At 37.0% G+C, this 19354-nt stretch overlaps 1 protein-coding gene across 1 annotated transcript in view; it reads left to right on the forward strand.

Annotated features, from left to right (window-relative positions):
- Window positions 1–4487: 4487 nt before the first annotated feature.
- The window catches only part of MALRD1 (MAM and LDL receptor class A domain containing 1), a 286614-nt gene continuing 271747 nt past the window's right edge, over window positions 4488–19354 (forward strand). The window contains exons 1-5 of the mRNA XM_087760128.1: window positions 4488–4650; window positions 9535–9675; window positions 13848–13942; window positions 14021–14182; window positions 19065–19158. Coding sequence (XP_087616254.1) covers window positions 4488–4650; window positions 9535–9675; window positions 13848–13942; window positions 14021–14182; window positions 19065–19158 — 655 coding nt within the window. The remainder of the gene's footprint in view (window positions 4651–9534; window positions 9676–13847; window positions 13943–14020; window positions 14183–19064; window positions 19159–19354) is intronic.

Consider the following 19354-nt stretch of genomic DNA (forward strand, 5'->3'; position numbering starts at 1 on the left):
TAATATCTTAGTCCTCTTTCAAGTTAACTATTGAATTAATGCCACTTAACTGGAAGCAGATGGTATGCAATTATTGTCCTTCACATCAAAGTAAAGAATTCTGTCAGTTCTTGTTAAAAACTGATCAGTTTGGTGTTACTGTGGTTGCTTGGCTTTCTTCTACTTTGCAGATGTCATTCGGGTCCAATTTGACAATTAAAAGCTAGAGCTGTTGTATGATAATATGAATAGCATATTTTTGGGAGGGGGTTCTCAAAACGAAGACTTGGCTGAGTAGTTGTGAATTATTTAAAAAATATGATTTTGGCGGTTTTCTTAATGATTGAATAAAATGGTTCTTGCATAAATGGATTTGAAGGACTTTGTATTAAAATTAATGATGTTTACTAAACTGTACATTAGGAGAAAATGAGATATATGTTAAAGGTACATACACTGATGTAATGCTCCGTACTCTGGTCACATATAAAAATGTTACAAACTTGCCATTAAAAGGTTACATTACATTTAATGAAATTTTGATTTCTCTGAAGATGTGACCACGGTTTCTATTCTGTAAGACTTTTCTGTGAAAGAAAGTTAGTAGTAACAGCAAAATTTGAACACTGTTTTCCGATGGTGAAACTAATACCCCGTTTTTTGAGTTCTTTCCTCTGTTTCATGTGTTGCTAATAACTGTCTCTACAAAAACTTAATGGAGAATTACTAACTGCAATCCATTTTCTGCTTAAGCAGATAACTTTCTGTTGACATGAAAAATAGACTTAAAAATGCAAAACTTTTCTGGCCCTGTTTCAGAGCCTGTTTGGACTTCTTTATAAGACTTATCTTTTAAAAATCCTAGATTAAATATCTATAACTTTTTCAACAGATTTACTTAAACAAGTGGAAAGGCTGAGAGGGCAATCTTTTTTTCACTTACAGCAAATGAAATGAATTAAGCTAAGCCAGATAAATCCAGCTTTGAAGTAAATTCAAGCAGTTTTTTATTTTAACTTTTTTTTTCCTTTTTAAGAACTGCTTGTTTGCTAAAGTAACTTTGAAAATAGAGATAGTGCCTGGCTCTGCTTGCTCTCCTTTTAGTCTTTAGTGTCTCTGAAAAATTTCTCTACTGCTTTCAAAAAAACCCTTTGATTATTGCCCATCCTTCTACTTTCCTGACATCGTGTATATTTTTACTGGTTTATACATCTTCGTTCTCTGTCTGCTCCTCCTTTTTTTCTAGATCGTCGTTCTTCTTTCTGTTTTCAGGGTGCTTGCAGTTCAGTACTTGAAGTGTTTGTCCTTTTGACTTTCCCTGTAAGTCTTTTGCTTCTGATTCATCTTTTTGTCCCTTTTCATATGTTTCTCAGAGCTTAGAAAAAACTGTGGTGTTCTTCTTGTTAGTTGACAAGAGGGCTGACTTGTTGCACTTCTCAAGAAACTCTCCTTACTTGTACATAGCCACACACTTGCAGAAAAGACACCTTTTCTTTGGTTTTGCACTTTTTGTTACATCTTCACTGAAATACCTTTTTTTTTCCTTCATTAAAAATCCTTGGATAACACCCTAAGTTCTTTCTGAATATTTGATGCATTTTTCATTTATTTCCACTCATAACAGATCTTAAGGTGATTCTGACTTGTTTGGGTTATGCAATTTTGCTTCTTATTAATGTTTTAGAGCATAATAAAAATGGAAGTGGATACCAGTTTCTGCGAAAAATTACCCTCTTACTCAAAGAGCTTGTATGCAGATTTTATGCTACAGGCAGAGCAGGAGAACAGCTTAGAATATTGCAGCAGAAGTTTTAATAAAATGGGAAAAAGCTGAAAGACTGGGAAATCCTGTCACTGTGAAGTACAACAGTGCAAAGAGGAGTTTTAGAAGATGTAGGGGAAAAGAAAGAATAAGATGAAATATTGTATGTTGGAGAAAACAGATTGGAAAACAAAGCAGCTGAATAGCATAAAACATTTGAGCCTTTACGAATGTAGTAATATGACATATTATATGGAATAGTGGTTTTTTTTTTATATAAGCTTCTAATCTAAGCTGTACTTATGGAAGGGAAGCAAGCACATTCTTGATGAACTCTGATATATATATCAACGGACTCTTAATTCATTTATTAGTAGCCCTGCTTTTCTTCAGGAAGTTTTCCAATCAGCTCTATGGCCTGAGGAAAAAACGTTGAAATGAAGCACATAAAATGATGTCCACAGAAGGGTAGTGATGAAAAGGGTGGAGTTGAACCAAATCAGCTGGAAAATGCTTTCTAGGCAGAAGTGAAACCTTTATTACGATAAACATATGTCTGCCTCTGGTTTTGGAGATAACAGGAAGTGGCATCAGCCCTTGGACTGATAGCCTTAAGGCAATGTTGGAGGAGTAGTCATTATACCCTGACAAGAAATTTCTTACATTATGAAAATATGGATCTGTAATGATGGATATACTTCCAGATATAGGTTGTCTGTTTCTATTTGTAGCTACTGTAGCACTTATGCTTCCTAATCAGCATACTTTAGTTGCAGAGATATACCTTAATTCTGCTCACCAGGGCTAACAGGCAAATCGGAAGCATGCACAGTGGTATGTGCATGCCAATTATTTGATCTCGGGAATTTACAGGTGAAGAAATCTCCAGAGCTGCTGGCATCAGTTACTTATTACAGGTTGCCACTTGGGCAATTGTATGATCCTTTCAGTACAGTAATACAGCTCTGTCATAAAAATAGTTAGTGTTTGGGGTTTTTTTTTTTTCATCCCACTATTCCTATTAAAGGAGTGCCAGGTTTACATGATTGTCAGCCTAATTTTGTCTAGTTTTCAGATTCATTTGCCTTGGGCTGATACTGCTCTTTAACGTTTGCAATCATCATCTGCTTTTCCTATTATCTCTCCTTCCCCTGGATTTGGGTCATCTGAAGTGGTTAAGGTACTTCATTAATATAATTTCCCTGTTTTCTTGTGTTGCTAGGCTGAACAAAACAAGTTGATTCAATCTTCTCTCACAAAGTTGGCTTTTTGGACTGGCTGGATATCTCTCTCCACTCCCCCTCCTCAATTTGAAGATCCTTGATTCATCCATGTAAAAGCTCTGTCAGAACTGGTGTGTTTCAGTGAAACACAGTTGAGAAATTCAAAGCTGATTTTGCATCAAAGGGATTATAAATCAACACACTGACTTCCATCTCTTGTACTGGCGGAGTCCTTTTGTATGAGGATGTTTTAGTAATGCCTATGTCTGCTGGGTGAGCCCTGATTGGTTTTCCATATAATGCACTGTAAATCTATTTACACAATGCAAATACTCTTCTTGGCAGCCTAATAGGGAACTGTTGTGTCGCCTCTGACTATACACTTTTTCTTTTAAGTGCACTATTTCAGAACTAGTAATTATGTAAATTGGGGGGCGGGGGGAGGATTATATCTATAACTAAATAACCCTGGACAAAGACTGAATATGTTAGCAGGGTAATATATTTGGGGTTGGTATTGATGGTAGTTTCCCCTAACAATGGATTCCTGCAATGGGTGACAAATTCTTCTTCTTCTTCATTATTATTATTATTATTATTATTATTATTATTATTATTATTATTATTATTATTATTATTATTTATTTTAACAAATTCTGACTGTGCTTGTTTCTATGATCATATTGTTCGCTGCTAATAAGAATTCAGATTCGGGATCCTAGGTATCTCTAATTTTTTCCTAACCTTGGGAAACACTAGTAGTATCACACAAAATACGTTTTTTTTCCAGTAAATACAGGAATCTAGTAATTTGGAAAGTATTCATTAATAGCCAGTCCATTCATGCATTTATGCAAATTGTGGTTGCAGATATGATTCCATTAACAACCAGGTACTCTCAAGTAATTCAGTCATTATCTACAGTTGTAGCCCAAGTAAATAATAAATAGATACCACTTTCAACTGTCAGCATCATATGTCTACAGGCTCTGAAAATTCTAATTCTTTCCCTAGATCAGTCACTTATAATCCCTTTGATGCAAAATCAACTTTGAATTCCTGAACAGTTTTCTACATTTGATGTACAAGCTCTTCGTAAAGTTTTGTAAGCATTTGCCAACTCCCTGTGAGAAAAGAGAGATCTTGATGAATGTTGGCCACTTAGTAATTCTACTCTGTTGTCCTGTTATTTTCTTATCTAATACATTTGCAAACTATCGGGCAATAAATCCAATCAGTAAGTTAATGGTATACACTTGACTTGCACAGCATGCACCAAAATTTTTTAGTCATAAACCAATGTTATAACTCAGTTAAATATTATCCAAAGACACACCTGGTTGAAAGTCACTGCTTTGCAGAAGCCATATTTCCCTTAAGCTGCAGATTCAGAAAGTGAGGTTCTAAAAACATCTTCCAGAGAGATGTGTGTAAACACAGCTTTTTCAGAGATGCTTCATGACCAATACTAGACAGTTAAAGTAATTCTTGTCCGAGTGAAAGCTTGGACAGTAACATAGCCCATGAAGAGATTCATATTCTTCTGTGCATTATATTGCTTTGCTCCGGTAGATACTCAGTCATCTACAGGAATTGAATGCCAACGTGGTGATGGCTCCTCTACTCCATCTGGGGAACTGTGCATTTTCACCAACCAGTGTGGAGACAACAGTGATGAGAAACAAGGTAAGTCTCTGTGGGCTTCATTGTAAGTGTGATACGGTTTGATAACTGAATGTGGTAGCAGAGACAACTAGGCAGGGAGGTTTTTTTATGTTACAAAAATGTTTGGGAATTTTTTCTTTCCACGCTCTTCTTCATTTGATTTTCTAAGACACTTTCTTCCTGCTTCAGTTTCATTTTTCTTGCTTAATTTTCAACCTCTATACAGTGCAACTCTTTCCTAAATCTTTATATGGATATTATGTAGCAAAGAAAGTGTTTCCTCATCCACATAAATTCAATGGAGATGTAACAAGTGTTACTTTTTTTTTTTTTCCTTAATTTGTGGTAAAATTGTTTGCTGAAATCCGAGTTTCATCCTGAATACCTAGATCAAGATATAAGCAACAACTGCATTTTTTTTTCAGTCTAGAAGGGGGGGGGGGGGGGGGGGGGGAATTTTCTTGAATTCATGAACTGATAATCCTAACTTAAATGTTTGTCACATTTAGAGGCTATGAATACAGTTGCTGCTGTTTCCTTTAAATGAAAGATCTAAGCAGTGAAAATGAATTTTAACTCCTAGTGTCTGAGTAAATTTGCATCAGAAATCTACTATTTCCAGAATACTGTAACACAAAATGATGCTGCAAATGATTTCATACAATATATAACACAGTCCTGCTCTTTGAGGATCTTTGTTCTGGAGTGCAAAGAAGAGCTTGGATTTATCAAAAATTCTAATTTTAACTAAAAGCTTATCTAAGTTCTTCCACTCACTGTGCAACAAAGGAAGCTACTATATTTGTTGGGTTTTTAAGGTTTAGCTTTAAAGTAGATTGTCTTTAGATGAGCCTGTGTGTTTCTGTGCACACTGAAAAATTATAATTACAGCATGTTAACGATCATTGAATTCAGCTGAAATCTGTGAGAAAGAGCAGTAACTTAAATCCAGATTCCTCAAATTACCATTTTGTGCCCAGATACATGTTGTTTTTCTTCTTCCAGTATGACTCCCTGTTTTATCCAAATACAATGCAGATATCTGTTTGGAACAGGAGTCTAGAATCAACTCTAGGATACTTGATTTTTTTTTTCCTCTGCAAATAAGACAATTGTTAAGACTGTACTGGATATCAATACATTTTGTAACTTTATTGTGCTGTACTACAATGTATTAAATGCCAATGGCTGGAAATTATGCCTGTTGAATCCCCTGATGTGTGACTAACATATCACAGGTTAGTATTTTTTTGTATCACTTGCACAAGAGATGGTTATGCTACGTTTCACAGCATAGCCTTGAAATCCTCATTGTGCTTGGTCTTGGTTTCCGTAGAAAGAGCATTTCCTCCAGGCAGCACTTTCTATTATGATTGCAGAACATGCAGCAAGAGATGCATTCTTCCATTAATTTTTATGGAGGCTATTTATACTTGCTGTTGAGGGAATACTGCTATAGAGAAATGCTTATATGAAAGTAGAGAAATTAAAGATTGCTCCAAAGACTAGTTTAGAAAAATGAGTCTATGGGTTCTGTGAAAAGACCTCAATACCAAATAATGTTGTATTTTAAGTATGGGTAAGCAAGAGGTGTGGAACTAGGCTCTGAGTGACAGGCTGTAGATGCTGGGGCTGCTTAGATAATGCTCTGGATCACTCCAGGAGAGAAGTTAGCTGTGAGACATACAGATCAGGGTGTCAAATTGAAGATTCATCCTGCTGCCACCCACTCTTCTGATTTGGGATTATTGCAAAATTATTTTTCTATTTCTGTTTCAGCTCTTCGATCTCATGTTCATGACAGGTCCCTGCTGTTTTCTCTGGTTTAAGGATGTTTCTGCCCTGAAAATATATCAAAGTTGGAATTTCAGATGATGTATTTTTATTGTCATTTTGAACTTCATATGTTGTTGGTTTGTGCTTTGCCACAGCACTGGAAAAGGAGCAGAATAAACCCTACAGTCATTTTTTATCTCTGAAATACTATTGCAAAATATTCACTAGCAGATGAATGCTAACTACTCTTAAAAATATTTTTGCTCCCAGAAAATCCCAAACTGATATTTTATACACATACACACTTGAAATAGAACCTTAAACTGTAGTGTGTTTCTGTGAGACTTGGAATTTTTCCTTAGAAGTTATTTCAAATATTTGTTTTGTTCACAGGAAATTCTGCAAAAAATACCTAGAACATCCCACACACTTCTTCCTTCTAGCCTTTTCCTCTTTAAGCAGTGACTTTATCTTTGTAAATCTATCTTCCAGCAAATTTACACTGGTTTGCTTTCAAGTTATATTTTCTGTGAAAATGAATATTGCCTTGGAAAATAATAATGAATGATCAAGGATTTATTTTTTTTTTTAAATTTAAGACGGTACTGTTCTTATTATTTTGTACATATTGATTTTTAAATTGTTTTTTCAGCTATGAGAAAATTCCTGAGGAAATATTGAATATGATTTGGTGCATTTCATGTAATGTGAAGCAGATACACCTTAACAGTGTTTGTGCTTTTGAAGAACCACTGACATGCTTTTCAGCCACTTAAAGAGCTAAGGAATAAAAGCAGCAATAAAAAGTTGATTGATGAATCAGCCAATCTGCATATTAACTTGAGTCTGGAATGCTTACATGAATTATATCTGATATGAATATGAGAGCCATGATATTGGACATCATAGTGTGACTATAAATGCTGCAGCTGCAACTTTATTTAAAATGATTAGTGAACTGTGATAAGATAGAATAGACCAAAAACATTAGCAGGGCCCTGGAGTGAGCATCAATTTGAGAGGGAGCGTGAAGGCATTGTAGCTCTCGTGTTTAACCGGAATGCTGATTAGAAGGCAGAGTCTTAACTGATCCTCCTCTGCTCTGTAAGAGAAAATGCAGGTGAACTGAAAGTTTCCACACAGTGCATGAAATCTGGATACAGTCCCACATACTGGCCATTCTGCTTGGGGTGAAGTTGCAATAAGTTGCTCTATACAGATGCATCTGATCAGACCTTTTTTTTCTTTTTTTTTTTTTTTTTTTAAATCCTTCCACCACTATAATAAGTGGTTCAAGGAACAGGGCTGTCCAGCCTGTCAGGCACGTGCAAGCTCTTTCATCCAGCTTGGATGTGATGCAAAAAGGGCTGTCTGACACCAGAGCAGAAATAAACACCCATCCCTCCCTCACAGTAAGCAATTATTTATCTGGTTGCATACCCACCTCAAATTCTGTGAACGAACTGGTACACCAAACTGGGTCCTGTGCCAGAAAGACATGTTCTGCCTCCCTTTTCTAACCTATGCTGCCCTACAGGGGAATGTCGCAAGGGGAGAAGTAGTCCTTCCCCACTATGTTGCTATGTGCACTGGAAGAAATAAGGTGAGAGGAAAGGCAAAGGGAGAGACTATGTCATTCTGAGGACTTGTTTCAGCTCTTCTCTGAACAATGTGGTTTTTGCTTTAATACAGCAGCTTAGTAAAGATGATGAGCACTGGTAAACTTTGGAGTATGTCAGATGATGAGAGCCTCACCTTTCTGTTATTAGGTCATGGGGGCTTTCTGAGAATGTGCTTATACTCCAAATTCCTGCAAAATGCAGGTTGCAAAATGGTGAAATAAACAGCAGTGGAATCATAGAAACATAGAATCATTTAGGTTGGAAAAGACCTTTAAGATCATCGAGTCCAATCACTAACCTAACACTGCCAAGTCCATTACTAAACCATGTCCGTAAGCACCACACCTACATGTCTCTTAAATACCTCCAGGGATGGAGACTCAACCACTTCCCTGGGCAGCCTGTTCCAGTGCCTGACTATCCTTTGAGTTTAGAGATTTTTCCTAATATCCAATCTAAACCTCCCCTGGCACAACTTGAGGCCATTTTCTCTTGTCCTATCACTTGTTACTAGGGAGAAGAGACCAACAGCCTCCTCACTACAACCTCCTTTCAGGTAGTTGTAGAGAGCAATAAGGTCTCCCCTCAGCCTCCTCTTCTCTAGACTAAACAACCCCAGCTCCCTCAGCCGCTCCTCATATGACTTGTGCTCCAGACCCTTCACCAGCTTCATTGCCCTTCTCTGGACACGCTCCAGCACCTCAATGTCCTTCTTGTAGTGAGGGGCCCAAAACTGAACACAGTACTTGAGGTGCAGCCTCACCAGTGCCGAGTACAGGGGCACTACCACCTCCCTGGTCCTGCTGGCCGTACTATTCCTGATACAAGCCAGGATGCCATTGGCCTTCTTGGCCACTTGAGCACATGGCTGGCTCATGTTCAGGTGGCTGTTGACCAGCATCCCCAGGTCCTTTTCCACCAGGCAGCTTTCCAGCCACTCTTCCCCAAGCCTGTAGCATTGCATGGGTTTGTTGTGAGCGAAGTGCAGGACCAAGCACTTAGCCTTGCTGAACCTCATACAATATTTTTGCTATCTAGTTATTTCCTGGTGTTAAGTCTTTGTTTTTCTGTTCAAGAGCCCTGGATAAACAGTGGATATACTGAAATTCTTCAGCCAATAGCTGCAGTATATTTTCAGAACAGCCTCTGCATATAAGCTATGCTAGCTTAGCTACCTACAAGTAGGTAGCTACACAGATATTTGTGAAGAAAAAAGCATAAGTTATAGTGACATAATATAAATGGACTGGTTTGGGTTTGGTTTGGCAGGGGGAGGCCTTGGTGGTTTGTTTTGGTTTTTTTTTTCCAATATTCATTCTCTCTTGTCTCTCTTCCACTGCCTTGTTTCCTTTTGTTCATGATTTAAAAATTCTGGTGTTTCTTACTTTTTTTAGGAGGCCATTCATAGTGTTTCTGTGTGCTAATTAAACAGCAAGTGATGGTGAGAACATATCCCTTTGCTTCTGTTTTTGAGGTCTTAATTTTTTGTTTGTTTACTTCAATTCAGGTTCCTCCCGTGAAAAGTGTGATTTTGAAACTGATCTATGCAAAGCTCTTCATGAATTGAATTTACAGCCTGGATGGATAAGAAGAAATGGTCGATCTGGCATGGGACCACCGTACTTTGACCACAATGGGAATGACAGTGGTAAGAATCTTCATGTGGTAAGAATCTTCATGAACCATGGGCTCTTACAAATTAGGTAGTTCTCTATTTTATTTGCTTAATTTTACTAATTTCTTGATAGTTCAGTTGTATTCTGCCATATGTTTTCTGACCTCTTGTATCCAGGTTTTTAGGTGATTGTAATTACAATAACCCAGAATTTCAGAAAAAAAGGCAATACTCCAGAAAACAATTTTTGTTATAGAGGAACAAGTAATCAGTCATCAAGAGTCATGTTTACCCACCTGAGTGACCTTTACCTGTTTTGGAGATATCAGGTGATAATTTCAGTCTTGACGGTTGCAAAGTTTAGAAATGAGTATTGGGTCCCTCATTTTGAGATGTATTTTTATCTCTTCTTATATTGGTAAATGGCCAGAGTGTGTGTACTGTTATATGCAGCTAATATTATTGCTCCAAATATTCTGAGAGAAGATAACTTTGGATCTGGGGATGGAAAGAGCTTTGATAGCCTGATTGAGCCAGCTCCTCTATAAATCTTGTCACAATTCCACTTTGCATCAAAGACTGTCCCTCAAACAAGTAATTCGTTGCCCCTGTCCTCAGACAAACTATGTCCTTTATACTTTTCTAATTGTCAAGTTAACCCTGCTTTCCAAAGCCTGGCTTTTTCCTTCTGTAATACATGATTTTCTTCATACCTTTTTAGCTACCTTAAGCCAACTTTTTTAGCCACAGCAAGCCTTCTCCAGTTTTCCAAAGATGTTAGATGCCTTGTTTCTAAGAAAGCAAGGAAAGAGAGAAAGAATTTAATGGGGACTTCTAATGTCACAGTAAGGATGTGAGCTGGTTGAAGTAATCACCCCAAACGGTTTAATTCTCTTCTCCATATCTTCCATTATTCTCTTTCCCTTTCTCTCCATCCACCCCCTCTCACCTCTAGTGTGCACAAGCAGTGCTGCAGCAACCCTCAGAGCAAGCGCCTGAAGGCAGGAATGCAGCGTCAGATAGTGTACAAGGATATAACTTTATGTGGGACTAAAGTGTTGTTCTGAGCCTAATTAGCCTCGGTGTTTTTCGCCTCGTTCTCAAACTGTGATTGTCTGGGAGTGTGGAAATTGGTACTGTTCTGAAGCAAGCAGCACCTCCTACACATTGCGTAAGCTACCAAACAGGTAGAAACTCCATATAATGATTAATGTGAATTGGTGGTTTAAAGGTGAATGCATGGAAAACTTACTTAGAAATCAGCAAAATGAAAATGGCACAGAAGTTAAAAAATTTTTCATAGAAAAAACATCAACAAAAAATCCCACTCTATATTTTCCTGCAAGTTCTCATTCCATAACTGACAATTTTCATGATGCTCTGTAATTAGGAAACTTTATCCATGTGATGTGCTTCTAACAACTTCATTTTTTGCTTGTTTATAACATACAAGCACATACTGTTGTATGCACTATGCTTCTGAAAATAAGGCTGCTCTTAAATAAATGTTGATTTAAACTGACGTCAGCACAAAAATTTGAGTAACTAACAAACCTTTTTCATAAACACAAGTTTTATTTCAAGTAAGTAAGTTCTGAAACACTTTAAAACAATAACAGCTCTTTTCATTGAGAAGCAGATGAAAGACAAATACTATGGAATAAACATATAGCAAACTCTTGGCTAGAATCAAAATTAATTAACCAGGCAACAGTCTTGCTGTTTGAAGTTTCCAGAATTTGTGCTTAATTGGTAGTATACACTGCATCAGGATGTAGCAGAGACCTGAAAGATATTCTTGCTTATAACCAATAAAAAAGGTTACCCTTATGTTGTGAAGAACTGGTGGGGAGGGGAAAATTTAATTTATGCAGACACCCAAAGCCAGCAAAAAATTGAGAACCATCAGCTTCAAGTGTTTGTTACAGAGGAAACAAACTGTTTGGTCACCTGTATATTCCCATTGACTTGTTTTGGGTGCTCAGTCACCATTGTATCTGCCAGGACTGAATTGTGCGGTAACCATATTAATCTGAGTTATTTTGATCAGATAACAGAAAGCTTGAATACTTGTACCTATACAGCTTTCTGAAAGGCTGTGTACTCAGATCTGAGAACTGAATGGCTAAGGCGATTTAAATGTATTTGGTTATTTCAGTTTTCTACCTGGAGAACGGCTAAACTGTACGTTCATTTTCTGAATGCTGGTTCTAATCGCCTAGAAAATATTTATCTCCTTATGGCAGCTATTCAAGTTTTCCCACTGCTGGTGACTCAACTGACTGTGTAATCAGTTTTATGTTGGTTCCTGCTTAAAACCCAGAAATTATATGGTATGGTGACAATTGAGCAGAGCATGCTCTATGGCAGGGTATTAAAGGGAAGAGTTCCTGCCATCAGGATAAGTAATTGCACACATTAGCAGAAGAGCAAAGATCACTTGGTAGATGTAATTCCTTTGAAGATTTATGTAATCATTTACTAGAACCCAACACGGTTTTTTTAGCTCTGTCTCTTCTTATGGTCCTTATTTTAACTGAAAATGTTGTTGAACAGACTAGTGACAACCACTTTAAAAAAAAAAAAAAAACCACAAAAAAACCCACAACCTGTTTTGACTAATTGAAACCTGTTATCTATGCAGACATTTACTGTAAAATCACTGTTCAAAGAATTTCTTAAAATTATTATCTCTGCCCCATCTGTTTAAGACTTAAAATTCCTGTGGCAGGTGAAATCTGACCTTGTTTATGAGTCTTAGATACATTTATCTTTAGGGAACTAAAAGAAAAAAATTCAAAATTTTATGGAAGTTAAAAACCAATGAAACAGATTGGAGTCAGGGATAGGGCTCTGCTGAGGCACCAAGCCATCTGTTGTGGGTAGGAAGAATATCCCTGCATCTGGCAGGCTCTGAAAGTGCTGCCTGAGCAGTCATGAAAGACCTAAAACCTAGGGGGAGCATGGCCACTGCTATAGTGGCAGGCTGCAAAATGCTTCTCTGTGGGGGATTGCTCAGCTGGCTCCAGCACTGAGCTAGTCTTATGGTCCTTAGTGACTTCCCAGTTGTACACAAGGATGAGAGGTCAGGGTGGGTAATTTTAGAAATAAAGTATTTAGATTTTCCTACATATCCTCTGATATTTTGTTTCTGGAACGATCTTTATTTTGGGGACTTTTTTTTTATTCTTTCAGTCCCACTTGGCTTTCTTTTCCTTCATCTTTCTCCTTTCATTTGCATGTTAATGTCAGAGGGCAACAGTTCACCTGACATTGCTTGTAGTTTGGGAAGGAGAGAAGGGAAAGGAAGTAAAAAATAATAAAAATAGGTTGAGGTTGGGTGTGTGTGTGTCCCTTGCATCCTTTAACATCTCTGAAATCTTCAGGTTCTGGAAGAGCCAAATTTTCACTAGCAGTAGTTGATATCCTAAAATAGGGTAGTTGTCTTCCATCTTTTAGAAGATCTGAAACAATATCATCAGGAAGAGACACAATCAGTCAAAAGGCATAGCAACAACCATATTTCACTGACTCTTGTTGAGCTGTCACACTTCCAAGTAAAGCAAAGCTTTAATTTGGACTTGTTTTGTAAATGGAAAGATAATGGCATCTTTAATGGTAGTGTGGAGATTCTGAAGACAACCCTTGATACTGCGAGTGTGCACAGGGATACCACAACTTCCTCTTTGCAGTGAGGCAATTTTCTGAGCAGCCAAAAAACAGATCCGTGTCCTGTGGAACAGAGGAACACCATAGCCTCCTCTCCCATCTTCCACCACCTCCTGAAAGACTCGAACTGTGGTAATAAATCTGTATTGTTGGTCACAAGAGATTGCTGTTAAGGCATGAAAGATGTGATCTATTCAATAATTGGAGTTTAAGCTCTTTGATCATCTCAGTAAGTCTTACTTTGTCCCAAAATTTTGCACTCCTTGAGTATTCAGGCCATCAGCACATGAAACACTTCGCAACCCTACTTGAAATTTTAGCAGGAACACGGGGCAATACTGTCAATATTTAATACGAACAGAAGCTTAGCACACAATGGCTACAAGTGTGATATGAATATTTTCCGGGGAAAAACTTCTAGTTGGCTTTTTAGTTATTAATTCATACCTGTACGTATGCCTCTTCTTGTTTTACTGTTATATTTTAGATAACTTTTCTCCAAGCTTCTAAGACTTCTTTTTTATTTCCTTTGATAGGTTATTTCCTCTCTTTGTCCTCTGACATGCGATCCTCTTCTGCAACTTTAAGGACCAATGTTTTCCTTCCAACTGATGAAGAACATGTTTGCCAGGTATCTTGATGCTTAGTCCTTGTATTTCATTGTTTGTCATAGTACTTGCCTGGAGTAATCAGACCTTTTTTGTCCTAGATGACATTTCATTATTGGATCAGTCAAATGAGTGGAACATTGATGGTGGGGCTTCAAAAGCACTCTGAAGATACTATTACAAACATCTGGCAAGTTTCAGGAGAACTGCAAAATCAGTGGAAAACAAATACCATCACAATCAACAGCACTGAAAAGTATGAGGTTGGTAAATTGAGGTGACTGTAAATTGCACTTGTTAAAAATGATTTATAAGTTGTGGGGATTTTAATAAGTCAAAACTAAATATTTTGTAAATGGAAAGCATTATCATGAAGTAAAAGAGAGAGAAGTCATTTGGAAGTTCATAGTTGGCATTAACAAATACTGCTTGTTCTTATCTCTTGGTGGTGTTAAAACTAATGCCAAACCTTACTTAAACTGTGCGTGTGTCTTAAATAAAACAATCAGTCTCATTGCATCATAAATTTTCTACCTGGCCATAGAGGTGATATACTCAGGATCTTAACTTTCAACATAGTGTTCCCTTAGCCTCAACCTAACTGTACCGATAAAGTCAAGTTTTAATTTATATAGGAAATACCATTCCATACTATGAGATACTGTTCTATAAGGATGCTTCACGTGAGAAATACTGTACTTAACTATCCATTGTAGCTTTGAGCCTTTCTCACAGAACACATGCATATGGTTTTATTTTGCTCAAAGCTGTTGAAAAACAATGCAAGTCTCACAGGCTATTTAAATGTTTTTGCATGTGCATTTACACAAAACATTAGCACAGGAAACGTAACTTAGGGCTATAATATTGTGGATGATGTATACTCACTGTTATGCATAATACTGTAATGAAAGTGGGAAGCACAGAAGAAAATCAGAGGCATTTCTTCTTACAGTAGTTACTGTGAAGAGTTGGTTAGCAAACAAACCTGAAGGCATGAGAGCACAAGCTCATTTCACTAAACCATACGAGTAACATAATTACTTGACTGGCAGAGGTAACGTTGTGCTAAAGCACCCAGCAAGATCTGGATTTTTGAAGTAATACTTGCCTGCTCAACCCTGACTGAGAATGTATGTTACGGAATACCTCTACCTAACTCAACACAAGTATCAGTGTTGTTACTTGTCAATAACTTACCTCTACCTGATATGAGTGTATCTATAGCAACCTGAGACTGTACCGGAAGGGTTTACTTCTAGATTTACTTTTTCATCCTTTGTACTGTTTAGAAAATTGAGCAAGTCTGGGAATATAATATGGCATCTTCTTCCTCTAAATTGTCGGATCAAATCCTAAGTAGATTATTGCTTGCACACCTTGTTATCCTTTGGCCTCTATAAAGTGAACTGATGGGCACAGTCCAGCTTTAAAGAGGCATGTGTCAAACTTACTGCAGTAATCATTACAATTGGCTAAAGACATGTAGCTGGGCACCTCACCAAACCTAGAGCTGAAGCTGAGCAAACTTTCTTCTTTGGTTGCATGTTTTTCCTCCAGAGACAACTTGCAAGATGCTGGTCATATGAGCGAATGCAATTCACTTGCCCTTTTGCACTTGTTCTTTTGATATGACAAGATCTTTAGCCTACAGGGCTATCTGTGGCATTTTTCAAGATAAAGTTTTGATGATTAAAGTTTCTATGAAAAAAAAATGGATAGGAAAACCCCCCTTGTTTGTGGGTGTAGAAATCTCTTTGAAATAGGGTATTTAGGTATTTTTGTCAATTTTACAAGCACGCTTGAAGTGAGATTTCATTTAAAATCAACATCCGCTGCTTATTTTCTTTGCTCATTTTGATGTTGACTATTTAATACTTTTGTCTCTTCCTACTAAAAAAAGAAAAAGTCTTGAATATCTTTATGGGATAGGAGATTTGGTTTTGGCTTTCAAAAATCTCCACCTGTAGGGAATTTTGAAATACAAAAATTACCACTGCTTTAATTACTCAACACACCACAAGCTCAGTATGTCTGTTTTGGCTGGGTTTTGGAGAACCATATCATGGTTTGCTCTCCTAAACTACTTTCCCCCTGTTCTATTGAGAAAAAATTTCTGTCTCCCAGACTTCATTGAGGAAAATGATTCTGGGATTGGGGTTCACTTTTGTCTTCATGCTTGATTCCTGTGTTTTACTTTGGGCTTTGCTGCTGCACTGGGAATCTGTCCCCATGGCTGCACTTGTAGGGGAATCCCAGCCTCTGTTAGATCCCACCTACATTCCCACTACAGCTTTCTTTGCCACTAATGGAGCTGCAATGTTAATTTATTCTGACAGCCATAGATATTACATATTTAGGCAACACTTGTTAATTACAGTTATGAGCAAATAGTGCCATTAAGTAGACATTTTCATTACAGATTTTTTGGACTGAAGCGGCTCTAGACTTTGTGTGAGAGGGAAAACTGAACAATTTCTTGCTCAAATAGATGTGGATGGGAGTCAGTTTGGTTATTATTAGACTGAACTCCTCAGGGGAGGGCAGATGGGTATCTGTGCCGCATAAAGCCCAGATAATTTTTTTTTGGACCTGAGAGCAGCTGGAGGCATCTGGCATGATTTTCTGGCATCTGGAAGTGGGGAAGTTAAGACACAATGAAGAAAAAGATAGAACTGACACTTTTCTAGAGAGATGGGTTCAGAGTTGCACTCTGACTGACTCTGCTCCTAGTTCAGTCAGTAGTAAACCTTTCATAGACTTCAGGGAAGCTGACTCCCCTCCTGTAGTCAAACACTTTTAAGTAGAAATAGCTGTTTTCTTTTATCATTGGAGAAACTTCCCCAGGTGTTCAGAATACCAGGATGTAATGAATGTCTACATCAGTCAGCAGGGAGCTCTTTGTAGAGACATCAATAACATATACATTTAAAGCAAGCCTCTTAAATCCATACTTTTTGTTATATTGACCAAGTAAACAAACTGTTCATGAGTTTTGAGGAAATGCAAGTTGTTAAATACTTTGTGTGCTCCAATGGAATATGAACTTGAAGCCACCTCTGATTTTGCACCAGCAAAATGAGATAGCACCTCTTTAGCATTGTCTAAATCACTTTGTCTCACTTAAAAATAAAATCTGATTATGAAGCCCTAACTGCAAGCTATGTATAAATACATATTATAAATGAAGTTATTACTAACTAGATTTTGACTTCACAATGAAAAATCACTGTGAAAAGGTCAAATATTTGTCACATCCCTGATATTAAGTAATATTACTTGTGTTTTTATTTACAAAACAGTGCACTGGATTGTTTTAGAACCTTATCTGAAACCATGTAATCATAGAAATGGACATGAATATACTATTTGTCCTTCTACTGGTGATGTCACCAATGTACACATTAACTATACATGTTGTTGCAGCAACATTCAACAATTCAAAATATTGTTTTCTGAAACAAATCAAATGAACAAATTTCCAAGATACTGTATTTCAGTCATATAAACATATTATTGAATGTGATATGATACCATTAATATTTAGCGTGACATAGTTATTCTTTTCAAGTAGACATCAACATGAAATGAAATAAACATCATTATATCAAAATAATTTCAAACAAAAACTTATACCAGGATTAACCCTGTTCCTTCAAAACTTCTGGATTTCAATGAACTGTATTCTTTCCATTGTGCTACAGCTGATCAAAGAAGTATGAACACGCAGGGTGACATTATTTCTTAACAATACTATATTAGAAAATGCAGTTGTCCATGTGTCTGCTAACAGTGGTCTTCATAATTGCCAGAGAAAGTGATTACTGGCCATCCTTCTCTTTGCTGTGTTAAAAAAATATAACATATATAAAAATATATTATTTAATAAATATAATAATTTATTATTAACATAATATATAAAATATTATATATATATATATATAAATAAACTAGACATGGATTTCTCACTGGTGATATGGCAGATAACATTACACCTCTCTCTGGTTGTATAATGCCAGGATAATTTGACTTTACAGGCTGCCATACTTCTTGTGCACGTCAACTACAGTTTAAGAAAAACAAATAAACAAACAAACCCCCAAAAACTCCATGCTGCAAGAAACCCCAACTCGTAACATAATGGTCATATCCTTGGCTGAGTTGTGTCATCTTGTACAGTGGAATACTGTACTCTTGATGATAATTTATGGGATAAATGTAGGTTTTCTGCTACAATCTCATAAACTATGCACAAATTTGTCCCTGAACCCTAAAGCTAATATTTGAAAACTTATTATCTAGCTAACACTGTACATTCACTATTAAGAGCCAGAATGTACCTCTAGGTAGACTGTGCTTTCAGGACTCTGGAAAAACCTGGAGCTGCAACATTCCAAGATAAGGCTAGGGAATAATTTAAGGAAAGTTATTCTTACAATTGATTTGTTGGGTTGTTCTGATTTGTGTGGGTTTTGTTGGGTTTTCCCAAGGACTGTGGTTGATCAGTCCCCTTCTACATCACTGCAGAAAAACTGTGGTTGTCTACATTTACAAATGTAGATTGAAATCTGCCCTTAAGATGGAAATGTAAAATATTTGTAGCTTCTTGTGTATAGAAGGCTTTGTTAGGGAAAAAAAAAAAATCACTATTGTAAAATTAGAGCAGAATAACAGTTAACCAAGTACTCCTCAAGGTTTGTTTTGGCTAAAAACTTGATGAAATGCTTCTGACTGTGTTTGTTGCTCTGACTTTGCTCCTGGTCTCTGATAAATTCTGAAAACAACCAGAAAATGTGCGCAGTTCTAGTCTCTGGTGGAATAATGGCTTGATAAAACACAGAATCCTTTGTATTGCTTAACTGTCATGATCCTTGCTTAGATTTTAATGTATTTTATTGTGGTTTTCAGATCCTTCCTGTTAAATGCTACTTCACTCTTGAGTTAGATGATTAGACTATATATCTGCGCTGACAAGCCACAGATATGTGAAAAAGCCAGGATAGTAATCCTCCAAAACTGTTAAGTGTATAATTTGAGTTCTCGTATTTCTAATAGAAAGTCTATGGACTAGACTGGCATATCTTGGAAGCATTTTCTCTTGTCTGTGACACTGGTGAATGCCATTTCTTGTTGATTATCTTGCAGGTTATCTTTTGGGGGATGGTCGAGACCCAAAGACAAGATGAAACTGTTGCCATTGATGATATTACTTTTAGTGAAGGATGTTCTCTGGCATGTGGTAAGAATACCTGTTTTTCAGGAGACAGGTCATTTTAGTCTTTCCCTTGGATTAGAAGACAAAACACAAAGGGAAGCCTTTTGGTATTCACAGGCTTTCTTAACTCTGTGTTTTCATCTGGCTCATTGTCATTCCTCTAAACCATCATCTGTCTTATCACATCTAAACACAGTTACAAAGAGTGACAATAAATACC

Source organism: Nipponia nippon, unplaced genomic scaffold (assembly GCF_047370975.1).
Source record: "Nipponia nippon isolate SJK-2023a ecotype South Korea unplaced genomic scaffold, ASM4737097v1 scaffold_1, whole genome shotgun sequence".
NCBI classification, from domain to species: domain Eukaryota; kingdom Metazoa; phylum Chordata; class Aves; order Pelecaniformes; family Threskiornithidae; genus Nipponia; species Nipponia nippon.